The 17,442-nt window shown below is 51.6% G+C and overlaps 1 protein-coding gene across 1 annotated transcript; it reads left to right on the top strand.

Moving 5' to 3' along the window:
- Window positions 1–5,866: 5,866 nt before the first annotated feature.
- On the top strand, window positions 5,867–16,736 carry PLA2G3 (phospholipase A2 group III). Its single transcript, XM_054996889.1, has 7 exons — window positions 5,867–6,395; window positions 10,893–11,025; window positions 12,660–12,794; window positions 13,073–13,593; window positions 14,076–14,205; window positions 14,335–14,469; window positions 16,270–16,736. The coding sequence occupies exons 1-7, from the start codon at window positions 5,867–5,869 to the stop codon at window positions 16,454–16,456; spliced, it is 1,770 nt and encodes a 589-aa protein (XP_054852864.1). The 3' UTR covers window positions 16,457–16,736.
- The last annotated feature ends 706 nt before the right edge of the window (window positions 16,737–17,442 follow it).

Consider the following 17,442-nt stretch of genomic DNA (forward strand, 5'->3'; position numbering starts at 1 on the left):
GGGAACCAAAGAATCTGATTAAGGAAATGGAAAAATCTGACTAGAAGGAAACGCAAACTAGCAAGGGCAACTGTTTGACTGACAGGCTGACATCACTCCTCGTTGCTTGCTGTTGTAACACCCAGCCCTGGCACGGTCTCGTCTCTCCAAGGAGCAGAGTGCTCCTTCAAAGCCGTTTCAACTTTCTTTGGAGAGCTGCAGACTATTCTAGCATGGGCAGTGCACACACACACACACACACACACACCCTAATTCCTCCTGCCACTGCTGCCACTCCTGATTGCTTTTGCTCCCTAATGTGTCATTTCACTTGGTCCAATTTAGTTGTTGCATTACATCCCGGGAATAGGTCAGCTAGTCTGGAAACAGCAGATGGATTTTGGTGAGGGGGTGATCCAGAGGCATACAGACCTATCTTGCCTAGGAACTAGGGATGTGCGTTTCGGCATTCAGAATGCCGAAAGAATGCCGAAACAAAAGTGTTTCGGCTTCTTTCGGGGAATGCCGAAACGTTTCGGGGAATGCCGAAACGTTTCGGGTAGCCGAAAGAAAAAAGCCGAAACGTTTCGGGATTCTTTCGGCTTTCTTTCAGCTTTTCTATGGGAAAATGCCTCCGTCTTCCAGGACGTCTGGAGGAGGCATTTTCCCACCGAATAAGCCCAAAATTGGTGGGGACCTTCCTCTAACCCTTCTCTAACAACCACCCAAGTTTCAGGCAGATTGGACTTTGGGGGGCCATGTTATGGCCCCCCAAAGCAGGTCCCCCCATCCTCCCATAAGAAAGCGAAGGAGCAGCATATTGTTAGCATGCTGCTGCTGATCTTTCTTCAGTATTTCCTATGGGGAAAAAATGAAGAGGCACGCTTCCTTTGCCAGGGGTGGCATTTTGCATGCAAAATGCCCCCCAGCCCTCAGGGGCCCTTCTCCCACCCCTCCTCCCACCCCCCACCAAGGCTCAGCCTGCTTCCACTTGGGGGGGCCATTTCATGGCCTCCCCAAGTAGGTGCTCTAATCTCTACCACTGACAGCTGGGGGAGGCTTGTGTTGCCAGGGGTGGCATTTTGCATGCAAAATGCCCCCCAACCCTCTGGGGCCCTTCTCCCACCCCTCCTCCCACCCCCCACCAAGGCTCAGCCTGCTCCCACTTGGGGGGGCATTTCATGGCCTCCCCAAGTAGGTGCTCTGCTCTCATCTCTACCACTGACAGCTGGGGGAGGCTTGTGTTGCCAGGGGTGGCATTTTGCATGCAAAATGCCCCCCAGCCCTCTGGGGCCCTTCTCCCACCCTTCCTCCCACCCCCCACCAAGGCTCAGACTGCTCCCACTTGGGGGGGCCATTTCATGGCCTCCCCAAGTAGGTCCTCTCAGCCCCTAAAGTCCACCCCTTACAGCCCCACACAAACCCAATTCCCCCCCAGCTGCCACACACAGACCCAAATCCCCACATTAGCCCCTCACAGACCCAAATCCACCCCCACCTGCCCCACACCCATAACCCCAGGAACAGGCTGGCAAAGGCCAGCCCTCTCCCTTTGTTCCCTATGCTGGGAACTTCTAAACTCTCTTTCCCTGGGCAATGCTGCACAGCCCAGGGGTGCCACAATGGTGGGCACACTTCTGAGTGCCAGCTGGTCCCTGTGAAAGAGCACCTGAACCACAGACACCCTCCCTCAAATTCCCCCACCACCTACAGAGATGGCTGGCCAGCCAGCCCCATTGTTCCCTATGATGGGAACCAACTGCACAACAAAGAATAAAACAAGAACAACACAAAATAAAGTTTTAAAAAAATTATTTTCTCCCTTCCAAAGTACAAGTAGGCAAAGCATTATGACACATTACACCAGCAGTCCCCCACACAGAAAAATTAAAACAAAACTCACTTAACATCAGAGAATCACAAAGCATGATTCCTGTCAAAAACACTTTATTTCTTGAACAGCTTTAGGTTACACAGCAGGGGGGAACACCAAAGGGCATGGCAGCACTATCTTACACAAAAATAACACAACTCACTTAACATCAGAGAATCACAAAGCACAATTCCTGTTAAAAACACTTTATTTCTTGAACAGCTTTAGGTTACACAGCAGGGGGGAACACCAAAGGGCATGGCAGCACTATCTTACACAAAAATAACACAACTCACTTAACATCAGAGAATCACAAAAACACAATTCCTGGCAAAAACACTTTATTTTTTGAACAGCTTTAGGTTACACAGTAGGAGGGCACAACAGGGCATGATAGCAATGTACTGCAAAAAATAATACAACCCACTTCACCGTTTTTGACAGCAATTGTGTTTGTGTGATTCTCTGATGTGAAGTGAGTTGTGTTATTTTTGTGTAGTACACTGCTTTCCTGCTCTGTGGTGCCTTCCTAAAGCAGTTACAGAAATAAAGTGCTTTTGACAGCAATTTTTTGGGGTGATTCTTTAATGTGAAGCGAGTTGTGTTATTTTTGTGTAAGATAGTGCTGCCATGCCCTTTGGTGTTCCCCCCTGCTGTGTAACCTAAAGCTGTTCAAGAAATAAAGTGTTTTTGACAGGAATCATGCTTTGTGATTCTCTGATGTTAAGTGAGTTTTGTTTTAATTTTTCTGTGTGGGGGACTGCTGGTGTAATGTGTCATAATGCTTTGCCTACTTGTACTTTGGAAGGGAGAATATAATTTTTTTAAAACTTTATTTTGTGTTGTTCTTGTTTTATTCTTTGTTGTGCAGTTGGTTCCCATCATAGGGAACAATGGGGCTGGCTGGCCAGCCATCTCTGTAGGTGGTGGGGGAATTTGAGGGAGGGTGTCTGTGGTTCAGGTGCTCTTTCACAGGGACCAGCTGGCACTCAGAAGTGTGCCCACCATTGTGGCACCCCTGGGCTGTGCAGAATTGCCCAGGGAAAGAGAGTTTAGAAGTTCCCAGCATAGGGAACAAAGGGAGAGGGCTGGCCTTTGCCAGCCTGTTCCTGGGGTTATGGGTGTAGGGCAGGTGGGGGTGGATTTGGGTCTGTGAGGGGCTAATGTGGGGATTTGGGTCTGTGTGTGGCAGCTGGGGGGGGAATTGGGTTTGTGTGGGGCTGTAAGGGGTGGACTTTAGGGGCTGAGAGGACCTACTTGGGGAAGCCATGAAATGGCCCCCCCAAGTGGGAGCAGTCTGAGCCTTGGTGGGGGGTGGGAGGAAGGGTGGGAGAAGGGCCCCAGAGGGCTGGGGGGCATTTTGCATGCAAAATGCCACCCCTGGCAACACAAGCCTCCCCCAGCTGTCAGTGGTAGAGATGAGAGCAGAGCATCTACTTGGGGAGGCCATGAAATGCCCCCCCAAGTGGGAGCAGGCTGAGCCTTGGTGGGGGGTGGGAGGAGGGGTGGGAGAAGGGCCCCAGAGGGTTGGGGGGCATTTTGCATGCAAAATGCCACCCCTGGCAACACAAGCCTCCCCCAGCTGTCAGTGGTAGAGATTAGAGCACCTACTTGGGGAGGCCATGAAATGGCCCCCCCAAGTGGGAGCAGGCTGAGCCTTGGTGGGGGGTGGGAGGAGGGGTGGGAGAAGGGCCCCTGAGGGCTGGGGGGCATTTTGCATGCAAAATGCCACCCCTGGCAAAGGAAGCCTGCCTCTTCATTTTTCCCCCATAGGAAATAATGAAGAAAGATGAGCAGCAGCATGCTAACAATATGCTGCTCCTTCGCTTTCTTATGGGAGGATGGGGGGACCTGCTTTGGGGGGCCATAACATGGCCCCCCAAAGTCCAATCTGTCTGAAACTTGGGTGGTTGTTAGAGAAGGGTTAGAGGAAGGTCCCCACCAATTTTGGGCTTATTAGGGGGGAAAATGCCTCCTCCAGGCGTCCTGAAAGACGGAGGCATTTTCCCAAAAAAAAAACCCGAAAGAATGCCGAAATAATGCCGAAAGAATCCCGAATCCCGAATCCCGAAAGAGATTCTTGTTTCGGCTTTCGGCTTTAACGGTAGAGAATCTTGTTTCGGGTAATCCCGAAACAAGAAAGCCGAAAGTTTTTTCCTTGCACACCCCTACTAGGAACCCATGATCCTATTTCAGTAGCATTTGCAGGCCCTTCAGAAATGGTCTAGGCCTTTTGTGCAAACACACACAGACAAAGGTAGTAGCCAGCATCAGATCTTGTGGCAGTGAGTTCCATAAGCTACATGCATTGGGCAAGAGCTTTTCTTTTGTATGTCTTTTGAATTTATGGACAAGAAGTTCATTGAATGACTCCAAGATACAAGACTGGGTAACCGTTTTCTCTCTCTCCAAACTGATTTTAGGGGCCCTACCCACCTTGCACCTGAACTGTGGTGGGGTTCACAGACATTTATGAGAGCAGCCGTGAACCAGGGAAGTCTCCCATTATAACCTGGCTTCTTCCATGAACTCCCAAGGTGTGAGCTTTCTCTTAGCTTTGGTTTCCCCCTCCTCATCTACTAGATGAATACTGACCTACCTTAAAAGGCTGTTGTACGGATTACTATGATAATACATGTGAGAGGTGCTGTGAATGCTCTACAACTTCCATGTTACATTCACACACAGCTTTTGCTTCCATTCATTTCAACAAAGCGTATGCAGAATAAAATTCCTGCTGCCATCCTTAATGGTACTCCCCAGCCCAACTTGGGCCTGATCAAGTGGCTCCGATTTTCTAGCCTGGTTCCTGGTGCCCTCTGGTGCTTTATCCAACCTTTCCTGGGACTTGCCAAAAAAGAGACCTATCTTGGAAGCTGCTTTATACCCTCAGCCTGTGGTCTCGCCAGGTTGGTCTTACCTACTGTGACTCTCCAGGCCCTCTCAAGTCTTTTGCATCACCTATGGCCTGCTCCTTTTAACAGGAGTAGCCAGAGATTGAAGCTGGGACTTTCTGCACACTGAGCCAAGGCCCCTGCCTGGGAAAAAACACACAAAGCAATGCCACATCTTTTTTATGTGTAACTGTAAGTTCTCCACTCCCCAGAGGAGGGTTGCAGTGATGTGTGGGGCAAAGAGTGCATCCTGGCACCGCAGTCAGAATCACACCCTCGCCACACCTGTTCAGGCAGCTTCAGATTTCTGCGGGGCGTGTCCTTTCCCCGGGCATCACCATCGGACGATAGCAATGAGTCACTCGCAAGGAGTGGCCTGTTTTTTTGAAGAGGGGGAGCGAAGGCAAGAGGAGGTGGGCAGGGCACAGATGGCGATAGCAGCTGTCTAGGGAGCTGGGGGGCCACTCGAGCCTCCCTGGGGGCTTCTGGACCTCTAGGGCTACTACCACCATAGCAAAGCCCAAAGGCGACATTATTTGTTGCTGCCCTTGAATGAGAGGGCGGAGCGTCGCTTTCTGGCAGCGGCTGCATGGCAAGAGGCAGCGGGCGGCGCGCTACGCCGACAGAGAGACCTTCGTTTGAGTATTTGCAACGTGCAAATAAACGCAAATAAGTCCAGATTTGCAAAAGCCACGATTGCAACGTGCGATCCGCTCTAGTCATCACCACCTTCCATCCATCCGCTTCAGGCCTGGTTCGTGGGCATCCCTGCCGGAGGCACCTGCTAGAAGCGGGAAGGCGCTGGAAACGATCCCTCTTCTGGCCTCGTTCGGCAGGGCAGTGACTTCTCGCAGGTCACCGCCCTTGGGACTCAGGTGCCTTTTGGCCGGCCAGGGCAGCAGCCCTCCAAGTCGTCTCCGCCGCTAACGGGCCTTGCGCGCTCGCCGGTGCTGCTGACGCCACGCGCTGAGCCGGAGGCAGAGGAGGGGGCGGGCCGCCGCGGGGAGGGGAGTGTTCCCCCGGGCCGCCCAATGCTCGGCGCGGCCAGGCCCTCCTCTCGTCAAAAGCCGCCGCGGCCGGCAGGCACCTTCATTCATTCATCCGTCCATCGCCGGCTGCGATGGCTTCCGGGCGCCCCTGGCTGCTGCTGGCCCTCGCCCTCGCCCTGCCGCTGGCCGCCGCTCGTGGGCCCTGGACCAGGGCCAGCACCTCGTGCCACATGGCGGCCACGGGCAGCCGCGCCCGGTTCCGCAGTTTCCTGTGGCGGCGGCCCGACGGGGCGCCGCCGGTGCTGCTCCAAGGCGCGTGGGACGCGCGCGGGCACCTGCTGGGCTGCGCCTGGCGCGCGGAGCCGGCGCTGACCGCCTCGTACCGGCAGTCCTGCGCGCAGCTGCCTGTGCCGGGCGGCGGCCCTCTGGAGCGCGCCTTTTGGGGCCCGGCACTCCGGCGCGATCTGGAGGTCTTGGCTGAGCAGAAGGACTCCTGCTGGGGAGCGCAGCGGCCGGGCCCGAGCGGGGGCGGGAGGGCCAAGCGAGCGGCGGCGCCGGCGGCGGGAGCAGGCAGACGCAAGCGGGTCCGACGCGGCTGGACCATGCCGGGGACGCTGTGGTGCGGCGCGGGCGACTCGGCGGGCAACTTTTCCGAGCTGGGTAAGAAGCACGTGGGAGGAGCCGGGGCGGAGGCTCGCTTCTCGGCGGCAACGGCCCCGGCCGGCATCGTGTAGCCATCAACAGGAGAGGCGGAGGGCACTCCCGAAAAACACACGTGGAGCCCGCCCGGCCGTCCCCCGCCCCAAAGAGCGCTCCGAAGGGCAGGGAACCCGTGGCCTGTTAATGAAGAGACCCCCCCCCCTGAGCATGAGCAGAGTGCTGTTCCCGTCCCGCAGGCAGCCCGCGCGCGTCGCGAAGGGACTGCCCGGAGGAAGCCGCCTTTCCAGAGGGTGTCGAGCCCCGGCACCTGCTACCCGGCGCCTGATCGGCCTTGCAGTAGCAAGGGAAGATTATTCTGAACGTGCTCAGAGGAACTCTGTTCTCCAGTTTAGCGGGGAGGGAGAATAACGCTAGTGATTCCGTGAGATAATTGTCATTCCTCTCTGTGTCCTGAGGAGGCCAGCCCTGATGTCCGAAGGAAACTCTGAGTTCAAGCTCTCTTCCATCCAGCCCCCCCCCCCCCGGGAAAGTCCTGCTCCAATTCAAAGCCGGAGGTTCTAGGCGGCCGGTCTGTGTTGATCCCCCCCCCCACAAAACTGTAAAAGCCATAGCATGCCTAGCCAACCGCAGTGACACACCACGTGGTGCATCTTTGGAGCTCAGCACAACACTTCATGGGGCAGGATGATTAAAAACCAAAGGGAGGGGGAACCCCATCTCAGGCCCGGTTCAGGAGGCTGTTCCTCTGTGGAGGGTTCTCCCCCTTTTGAAAACATCCAGCCTGATGAAGAGCCCAAAAACCTCACACGCTACTTGCATATAAAAGGCCCTGAATGGTTTTTGTTCTGCAGTTTTTCATGCTACAGTACCCTTCTACTTTCTTCATGACACCTGGAGTGGGTGCCATTCCAGTCTCTTTTCTCCCCTTCCCTATTCTGGGGCAGGAGGGAGCGAGGGCCACTTTTTCTTGCACTTTCCCTCCTGTTGGCTTACCCAGTCCCTGCCTGCCAGCTGCAGTCCCCTACTGCATGTGCTTACAGAAATGCTGGAGCTTTGGAGATAGTGGTAGCCCTGTCCCTGGCTGCTATGGGTACAATTAGGAGAGGGGAAGGAAGGATTAATGAATTCCAAGAAGACAGTGGGATGCCCTGGGGAAGGCTGGAGAAAAACATAGGCCTCCCCTGGCAGCTTTGCCCAGCATCTTCCCTGCATTCTGACTACAAAGCCTGTGGGAGTGAGAACTGCCCAGAATCTGCCTAGAAGAAGAGCCCTGAAGGGTTGGGAGAGAGCCATGCTGTCAAACAAAGGTGGTGGCATGCTCTCACAGTCTGGGGTCCTTCCAGCTGCCAAACTGTCAACTTGAAAGTCTCTTCCTTTGGGGCCACCACTTCTTAGTACTTCAAATAAAGCTCCTTCCACTTATTTCACTGTATTATGCTTGGAGGAAGCCGTCAAAGGTGGCGTAGTGAAATTTTGTAGGTGAGCTTGCAGAAACAGCGAATGGCAGATCTTCTTGATAGGTTAGCATGCTCTTAGGCAAGAAATGGGCACATTGTGTATTAACCAATCATCTTGAAGTTCAAACACCATCAAAGGGCCAAATTAAACTGAGTCCAATCAGTGCATCATGTCAGTTTGATTGCAAAGCTGGGGTTTTGCCATCTCAAGACCAAATAGCAGGTTTGACAAGAATAGCTAGAATCTTCTCTCATCAAACCACAGTAGTACATTCTGGCAATGGGGTATAAATCCAAATCTACTTCAGGAGAAAGCATACTGGGTCACAATTAGAATCCTTGTGGTCTACCCAAACTGTTGAGTAATTCTGAACATACAAAGCTGCCTTATACTGAATCAGACCCTTGGTCTATCAAAGTCAGTATTGTTTGCTCTGATTAACTGTGGCTCTCCAGGGTCTCAAGCAGAGGTCTTCTCCATCACCTGCTGTACAACCTGATCTTTTTTTAAAAATCTGGAAATGCCTGTGATTGAATTTGGGTCCTTCTGCATGCCAAGGTGTTGCTCAGCCATTGAGCCACAGCCCCACCTGAGTTTGCCCTCTTGCTGGGAGAATCAGAAGTGCTTTGCTGGATCACACCAATCCAGCATATTTCCAGCAGGTACTTGGTGACCTGTGGAACAGGCCAACACTGTATAGTTTGTCTTCTGCCCATTTTGGGCATAAAGTCTCCAGATCTCTTCCAACTGTTTTCTTGAGTTGCTGCTTCTGAAATACTTGTTCCCTGTTTGCAACAGCAAAACATATGTGGGGTACATGATTTTTGGTGAAGATAGTGTTGGCTCTGAAATAAAGTGGTTTTACTTTATGATCCAGATATTCTTGGTTGTGGCTTTTCTGATAGGCTGGCTGTGAGGGATGGAGCCCTTCCTGCCCCCTTGGTCAGATAGTACTGCTAAATATTCCTACAATTGTACCTCTTTTTGATTATTTACTTCATTTGTACCCCACTGTTCTCTCCAATGGGGACCCAAAGCAGTATACATCATTCTCCTTCCCATCATTTTATCCTCACAACAGTCCTGTGAGGTAGGTTAGTCTGAAAGTGTGTGACTGGCCCAAGATCGCCCAGTGAACTTCCATGACAGAGTGGGGATTCAAATCTGGGATCTCGCAGATCCTAGTCCGACACTAACCACTACACCACACTGGCTTTTAATACAACATGGATTCCTATACTGTAAAATTGCAATCAGATAAAGGGAAGAGTAGGGAACATTCAGCAGACAGACAAAAGGAAATATTTATTCCTTTAAATCACTTCTCTGCAGTGTACAGCAGTAAAGTACTTTTTCTGGCCATAATTAATCTGTGGAACTCACTGCTACAAGAAGTGGTCACTAGATAAGGTAATTTTAAAAAAGGATTCGACAAGTGCATGGCCAGGGGTGCTTTTGACAGGTTAGAGGGGAAACAGAGTGGCTTTCCAAGCTACGTATATGGTTGCACCCACAGGCAATAATTTCATCAAACCTTCTGGATCTATAAAATGCTGAGAATCAGTTTTTGGAAGTGTGTGTTCTTTATGACGTTTGGATGTTTAGAACAAAAAGTCATCCAGAGCTTGGGAAAGATCTTATCAAACCTTTTCTTCTGCTGAGAAAGGTAAAGTTATTGCCCAGCTCAACCCATATCCATCCATGACCACAAGGGGGCGGCATTATGCTATATTTTGCTCAACAGCCAGTTAGTGGTTTGCCAAGCAATGTGTATGTTGAAAGGAGAGGCTTAACGGAACAGGGCTTCACTTTACATTTTCAGGAGCCTGGATTGCTTAAAACCTCTGTTTCCTTCCTTTAGTGGTTTTTACTTTCCGATCTCTGCCCTCATGAGGGATAAAAACATTTGTTTTCTGATTGGGATTTTCAGCATTCCAGTGAGGGAGTATGCAGCTGCACACGACGCAGAATACACCTCTTGTCTTTAACTTGCAAGTGAGCAACCAGAGCTGAGGCTCACGTAGCGAGGGGTGCTCATTCTTCCTCACGCCAGTGGGACCCAGTTGGAGTGCTGTTCTTTTCTTCATGCTGCTCTGCAGTAAGCTGGTGCGAACTCTGGTGTCCTTTTGCAAGCATAAACAAAAGCGGGAAGCTGCAATTAGCCAAAGAAAGGCTGTTCTGTTTGCAGGAGGCAGGTTTAACATTTTGAGACTAGCGTGCTTCAGAACTCCAGGGGTGGTGTAATGAATGGGCTTCATCTGTAGCTTTGTCAGTTACAGTAATTGCCAATTTTAGGGCGGAGTGCTTGGTAGTGACTTGCATGTAGTTTCATTCTGATCATGAGTCAGGCCATTGCTCCCGTGAGTTCAGTGTTGCCTGCTCTGATTAGCAAAAGTTGGTTAGGAAATTCCTGGTGATTTGGGGGTGGAGCCCGGGGAAGGGAGGGCTTGGGGAGAGGAGGACTTCAGCAGGCTCCACCCTCCAAAGTTGTCTTTTTCTCCAGGGGAACTGATCTCTGTCATCTGGAGTTCATTTGTAACTCCAGGAGATCTCCAGACCCCACCTGGAGGTTGGCAACCCTATCAAGGTCTCAGAGCCGCCGCCACCACCACCAGGTCTTGCTATTTGACTCCTTCAAATGGAGAGTGAATTAGAGACTTTGTGCTTGGAAGGCAGGTGTGCAGTTGATGAGGGACGGGTCCTGTCCCAAGTTTTTAAATTTATAGGCAGTATTTCTCCCTTGACCATTTAAACCCATAACATCATAGCACAAACCTAAAACAGTGGCATCATAAAGCAGTGAGATGTGCAGAGAACCCATTTGAGCTTTGTTATTGGATGCTTTTATGGTTATTACCACCATGATGGCACAGGACAATTGCAGGGACACGTGATCCAGAGCAAAGTTAGGGGGGTTCTGCACCAAGACCACTCCTCTCTGTTCCTGTAAATCTCAGCACCATATCCAGTCTTCTTAAAGGGACGGATGTTGGAAGATGATATCAGCCCTCTGTCTGATCCTGGCTCCTTTTCTTGCAGGGGTTTTCCAGGGCCCAGATGTTTGCTGTCGAGAACATGACCAGTGTGAAGCTCAGATAGCTGCCCTGGGATACAAGTATGGGATGCGCAATTACCGATTCCACACCATCTCTCACTGTGACTGTGATGCTCGGTGAGTACAAGGGAAAGTTGGTCCTTATGTGGTTTTGGATCTAGGGATAGGATTTTAGGGTTCCTCTCCTGGATGAACCCTTCCTCTGTGGGGGGAGGCCATAGTTCAGTGGCAGAGCACAGCAGAAAGTCCTCAGTTCAGTCTCTGACATCTGCAGTGGAGGGATTTTTGAGCAGTTTGGCTGGGAAACATTTCCAAGAGCTGCTGCCAGTCAGAGATCTTTGAATCAGGCAAAAGGTTGCACAGTCTGGCTGTGTGATTTTCGAGCTCCTTGCTTCTGAGCATGGGGAGAGAGTATCTCTCTGGGCTCAGATCACAGGCTGTAGTTGGCTTTTTATCGCAAGTCCTTCACATACCTTTTCACCTTCTTGCAAGCACCTTTTGGGAGTCAGTGGGCCTCCCTCAAGATAGCTTTCCTGCCTTCTCAGGCTTACTCCCTGCTCTGTGTCCTAAATGATTTCCCACCACTGAGCTGGTTCATAGCAGATGACCATTTCATAAACCGCTTGCAGCTCCTGCAAGAGAGAGTAAAGGCCACAGGATTTCAGTTGAACATCAGGAGAAATTTTCTAACCGGAAGAGCAACAATGAGTCTCGGTACACGAGACACCTGAGTGCATGTTGGTCAAGTTCCGGGAGACACAGTGTTAGCCAGGAAGTATAGTTTTATATGATAGAGATCATTCCGGAGAGGGGATGGATTCTCTCACAGCCCTCTGCCATCTCTGGCATGCTGGACTGTCTCCCCTTCCAGAGTATTTGCCCTGCCGAGGCTCAGTTAATTCAAAGTTTTAAGCAGCAAGGGTAGCAGGGCAAAGGCTTCAGAAGGGGATACAGTCCAGCACACCAGAGGCAGCAGAGGACTGAGAGAATCCATCTCCTCTAGACCAATCTCCACCGGCTCTGTCTTTTAAAACAACGCTTCCTGGCTAAAAGTGCGTTTCCTGGCACTTCGCAAACACACGCCCAGGTGTCTCGTGTATAGAGACTCAATGGAAACCAGTTACTTGGGCAATGACAACTCCCTCGTTGGAGGTCTTCAAGCAAACAGCCATCCATCACGGATGCTCTGACTTTACTGCATTCATCAGACGGTTGATCTGAAAGGCCTGTGAGGTCCCTTCTAACACTAGCATTCTAAGTGCAAACAAAATGGCTCAGTTAGTGAGAGAGTTTGTTTCCATTGGGGGGAAGACAATATCAAAACGTGCCATGCACACTACAAAGGGCACCCAGTTTGCCACGTGTAAAGTGCTTGTACTGAGGCTTTGTCAGTTTCCAAGGAAGGGGTGCTTTCCCTAGGGGAGGCCGGTGGGTTCGTGGCTCACTCAGAGAAGAGGTTTGCTGTTCCTGCGTTTTGTGCTCTATGAACCTGGAATGCCTGTAGCATTATGCCAGGGTGCTTCTTCTAGATTTTAATGCATTTTTCCATTTGCATCACAATTGTCATCTTATGATGAGCACGTGCAGTGGCTTCAACGCGGGAATTCTTGGTTCAGATTCCTACTCAGCTCTGTGGCTCAGTGGCTGGCCTTGGGCAAGTCGTTATTGCTCAGACAGATTACGACCCTGCATGGCTGCCTTGCAGCAGACCCACACAGGAGTTCTGATAATTTCTCCAATGCCCTCAACAGGTTCCGGCAGTGCCTGATGAGCCTCAATGACACCATCTCCAACTTCATCGGCATCAGCTTCTTCAACCTGCTGGAAGTCCCGTGCTTTGTCCTGGAGGAGAGCGAAGAGTGTGTGGAGTGGCACTGGTGGGGCGGGTGAGTGATCCACCTTACAGGGCACTGTGGGGAGGGGGGGCTTCCTGATGAGGAAGTGCGTGGCCAGCTCAACCCAATAGGCAATGCCAGCGCCTGTCTGGGGTGGCAGCATTCGAGGGTGCACTTCTCCACCCTCGGTTTCATACCAGTCTTACTTATATAGAAACATATGTTGTAGAATGACTGTCTGGCTCTGTTAGAGATCACTTGAGAGCAAGTGAGTGGAGGGGAGTTAACAGGTGTAAAGCTCTTAATCTTACATCTCCTTTCTCTGCCAGGTGTAAGAGGTACGGCCCAATGCCTTTGGCGCACCTGGTTGAACAGAACCACTACCAACCTGTCCTGCCATTCACTGAGAACTCTGACATGGCTGCGTCTCCTCCTCCCCGTCCTGGAAGGCATAGGGGCAAGGGCAGGAAGCGCGGTCGAAAGAACCACCGGAAGCGCCCTGGGCAGGAGGCTGCTGAGAGACAGAGGCTGGATCAAGAACAGGACAGGGGGCAGGATTTGATCTCTCCACAGATCCCTGTTTCCAGGCTAGATCTGAACAGATCCTCTCAAGCACCCACAAGCCCGAGGACTATCTCTGCCACCAGGGGAACCATGGCCTTGTTACCTGCCTTTGGGGCTACAGCAGAACCAGGTCTGTTGAAGACGGGGGCTACTCCCTCGGTGGAGCATCTGGGCACCCAGCCAGCCCATCTGAATGAAACCAGGCAGCCCAGTGTGGTGATGCAGACAGAGAAACCATTCTGGGTCACCAGCAGACACAGATACACCACTGTGCCAGGAAGCCCAGGTGAGCGGCTGGCCTGCCGCCAAGAGTGTATGGGGTGGGTGGGTGGGATGCATCTGATGGGCAGCAGATTCTGGACTGGCAGAAGGGTTTGAGGGGGGTTGCTTATTGCATAATTAAGTTCCTAACACATGGTGTGGAGATGGTCACTGTCGTGGAAAGGAGATTGGACACATTCAAGGAGGAGGAGAAGTCTCTGAATGGCTAGGAGCCACAGTGACAAAACGGAACCTCCATGTACAGAGGCAGTATACCTCTGCATATTAGATGCTGGGTACAAACAGCACGGGAGGGCTGTTGCTTTCGGTGGCCTGCTTGTTGAAGCAGGATGCTGGATTAGAAGAAGCCAGGCCTGATCCTGCAAGGCAAGTCTTGCATGGTTATGAAAAGGGCATGCACCTTGCAGGTATTTGGTTGCCTCTGGGATGGTGTCTTTAATGTTCCTCCTTCATTGGCTCTAACTGCTGTCCCTCTGGCCTCACTAGCTCCATCACAGAGCTGTAACTGCTACAGGCGCCTGGATCAATGCCCGTACAGGATAGCACCCAACGAAGTCAAGTACCACCTGCACAACTTGGACTTCCGCACTCTCTTCCACTGCAACTGCACCCGCAGGTAAGCCGGTCACTCCCACCCCCCCTGGCCTCATCGTTGGAGGGGGGTGGGCTGAGACCCCTAGCAGACAGGAGGTGCTCATAAGGGCTGGAGTCTGGTTTTGGTTCTGAGCTGCTTTCTCCTTACTAGGTTGGCCCGGTTCCTACGCAAGACGAAGGGTCCCAATGAGGTGGAGGAGGAGGTCCTGTCTGACTACGTCTCCTCCTCCTGTTTTCTGTTCCAAGCCCCGCCGGGCTGCATGGCGGGAGAGAAAGAGCACCTCAAGTGAGTGCCACAGGCGCACGGGGAGGAGGAAGAGGAGGAAATGGATCTGGGTGGCAAGAAGCAGGAACTCCAGGCAGGCAGCCGAAGAGTTTTTGCCAGCCCATCGAGGCTGCACAACACAAGCCTCAGGGCCCCTTTCCACAACTGCTAGGGAGGAAGCACCTCTGAGGGCAGGGGGGGGGGCTGCTGCTGCATCCCATCAGGCCTCACCTGGGATCCCAGCGAGCACCTTTTTCAAGCCCACTCCAGGACCAGTTCCCCAAGTCCTTGGTGGGACTAATTTGGCACTGTAGACTCACTGCAAGTCCTCCCACCCCACTGCCATTTTCTTCTCCAGATTAACATAGAGCTTCATGCCCATCCCATAACTGGCAGGGGGGCGTCTGTCTTAGCTGGAATGTCTGTGTTTTAGGGATTTGCTGGCATTACTTAGCAGTGAAGGGAAAGGACTTTGCACCTGATGGGATTTGTTGCCTTCCTTATTTTGCATGCTTTGTGCTTGAGCCCCAGCGCTGCAAAAAGCTTCAAGGGCAGAATCCTAGCTTGTGTTGAGCCCTGCCTGTATGTTTGACCAGCGTCCTCCCCTTTCATGCAACTCCCCTTTGTTCTGTTTTTGCATTCAACTCTGCATTCGGGGGAAGGGAAGGGAATACATTGGAAGCTGTGATTATGAGGAAGGGAGCAGGAGGTGAGCGATGCTGTCCCTAAGCTCAAAGAATATCCCCCTTGCCCAGCAGAATGGCCTGAGAATTTAATTACCAGTAAGAAAATGGGACTGGTTTCCCAGACTGGGTTTTTCAGGCCCAGAATCCTGAGGCAGGAGCACCCTCGGTTCGTGCCCTGCTATAAACGGGATGTGTCATTGCTGGACCTGTGGTGCTCCTTTTTGCCTTTAGATGGCAGGACTGGATCACCCTGGAAGGGAAGAATCCGAACTAACTTAACAAAATTTAGCATTGTTTTAAGACAGAGGAAGTTGCCTTATGCGAGGTCCGACTATTGGTCCCATCAAGCATAGTATTGTCTACTGTGAGTGACTGAAGCTTTCTGAGGTCTCTGGCAAAGTTTTTTTCCAGCCTTGCAATCCTTTAAAAAAATAATAAATGGTAAGAGATCAGGGATACTGAATGCAAACCAGCAGCTCTGCCGTTAACCTATGAATCTGACCCTAGTAATAAAGGCGGTTGCTGGTTCTAAGTAAAGGGGAGGAGGGGGTTGGAATCTCACCCTCCCTGTGAGTATGAAATGCTGTCAAGTCACAGCCAACTTATGATGACCCTGGAGGTTTTCAGGGCAAGAGACGAACAGAGGTTGTTTGCCATTGCCTGCCTCTGTGTAGTCACCCTGGACTTCCTTGATAGTGTCCCATCCAAGTACTAACTGTGGCTGATCCCTCTTAGCTTCCAAGATCAGCCCAGGGTAGGGCTGTCCAATTATTTTAACTAAACCACTGCACAACAGCACCTTTAGAATGTTTAAAGCACTTCACCTAAGGCGCTTCAGTAATCATTACAACAGCCCTGCGAGGTAGATCACCCCATGTTGCAGGTAGTGGGGGAGGCTGAGAGAATAAGTGGCCTCCTGCCTCCCCAGTGTGAGTTTGTGTGTTCAGAAATTGGTGTCCTCCCAGCTCGCACATTTAGCAATGATACTTCACCGGGTTTTGAGTATGTTTGTGTATATGGTTTCTATTAAATACACCAAAGCCCTGCTGCTTGTTTCCGGTCTGTCCTTCCTTCCTGCAACTAGTGGACGCTGGAAGGGCTGCTCAGGATTAACCCGCTGTATTTTCTCCCACAGTTGCATCGACGTAGGCAGAGCCATCTTGGCCCCTGCCCGCCATCTCACTAACAGGCTGACGCGGAAACAACCAGGTGCCTCCTTCAAGGTGAAGCGGCAAGAACGGACACCACCGGGCAGGCCTGTCCAGCTATATGAAAAGTGTATGCAGTTGGCAAAGGCCCCGCACCCCACCATGCCCCGCTGAGCTGGAGACAGAATTTCCAAGTGGACGTGGTGAATGTGGTGGGTAGAGAAAGGCCTAGCAATGGGCCATCTCCAATTCAGGCCCCAGATTGACTGAGCTTCCCTGGTGGAACGCACACTGCTCCAGGGCCTGCTGTGACTTTTGGACTGCCTCTATTGTTCTGCTGGACTGTATCACTAGGAGTAGCAAAAGAACCCCTCTTTGGGGGCAAAGCACAGGAATTACCTCCACAGACACAAAATCTGTGCTCCCCATCTGCTCCTCACCTCAAGTCTTGAATTCGACCTGAAAAACTGTATTGTGCGGAGACTAGGATGAACCATTATATTCGTAGCCCCTATAAGACGGAGCAGTCTTCCTCCAGGACGTGTTTGCTGTCATATTCAAGGCGCTTGCTCCGTTGCTGTTGGGATTGCCCATCTTCAGAGATGGCTGGCCTTGGGCTCACCAACAAGAGTTTTGGACCTTGAGCCTTCTGGCGTCTTATAGAAGTCCACCCAATCAGTTTGACTTGAATCAAGAGATTCCTGGACTGGTACATTCTGTGTGACCCTGCTTCCTAGGAATGACTCTGCACCTAACTCGTGCCATGCCCAAGGACTTTCCTGGTAGAAATAACATTCTTGCTGCATGCTGCAGTATGGTTACCGATCCCCCCATGGAACTCACCCTACACTCCCCTGGTGTGGAAGGCAGAGGCAGGAACTCTGCACCTTCCCTGTAAGTTATTAGGAGGGAGACCCAGCTCTAGGAGTATACAATTGACATGTAAATATTGCCTCAATAAAGCATTTTCATATGTTGGGTAGCCGATTAATCCTCTGCTTAGAAACATTAGGAGGAACAAAACTGTAGACGTTGGAGAGCTGTGTACCATACCCCCACACACTGATCTTCTACATGTGTGTATGTGGATGTAAACATGTGCATGCTGCAGCCATGCACTCAGAATCATGCTTTGAGTCCAGCAGACACCACGTGAGCTC

This window comes from Eublepharis macularius, chromosome 13 (assembly GCF_028583425.1).
Source record: "Eublepharis macularius isolate TG4126 chromosome 13, MPM_Emac_v1.0, whole genome shotgun sequence".
Taxonomy (NCBI): domain Eukaryota; kingdom Metazoa; phylum Chordata; class Lepidosauria; order Squamata; family Eublepharidae; genus Eublepharis; species Eublepharis macularius.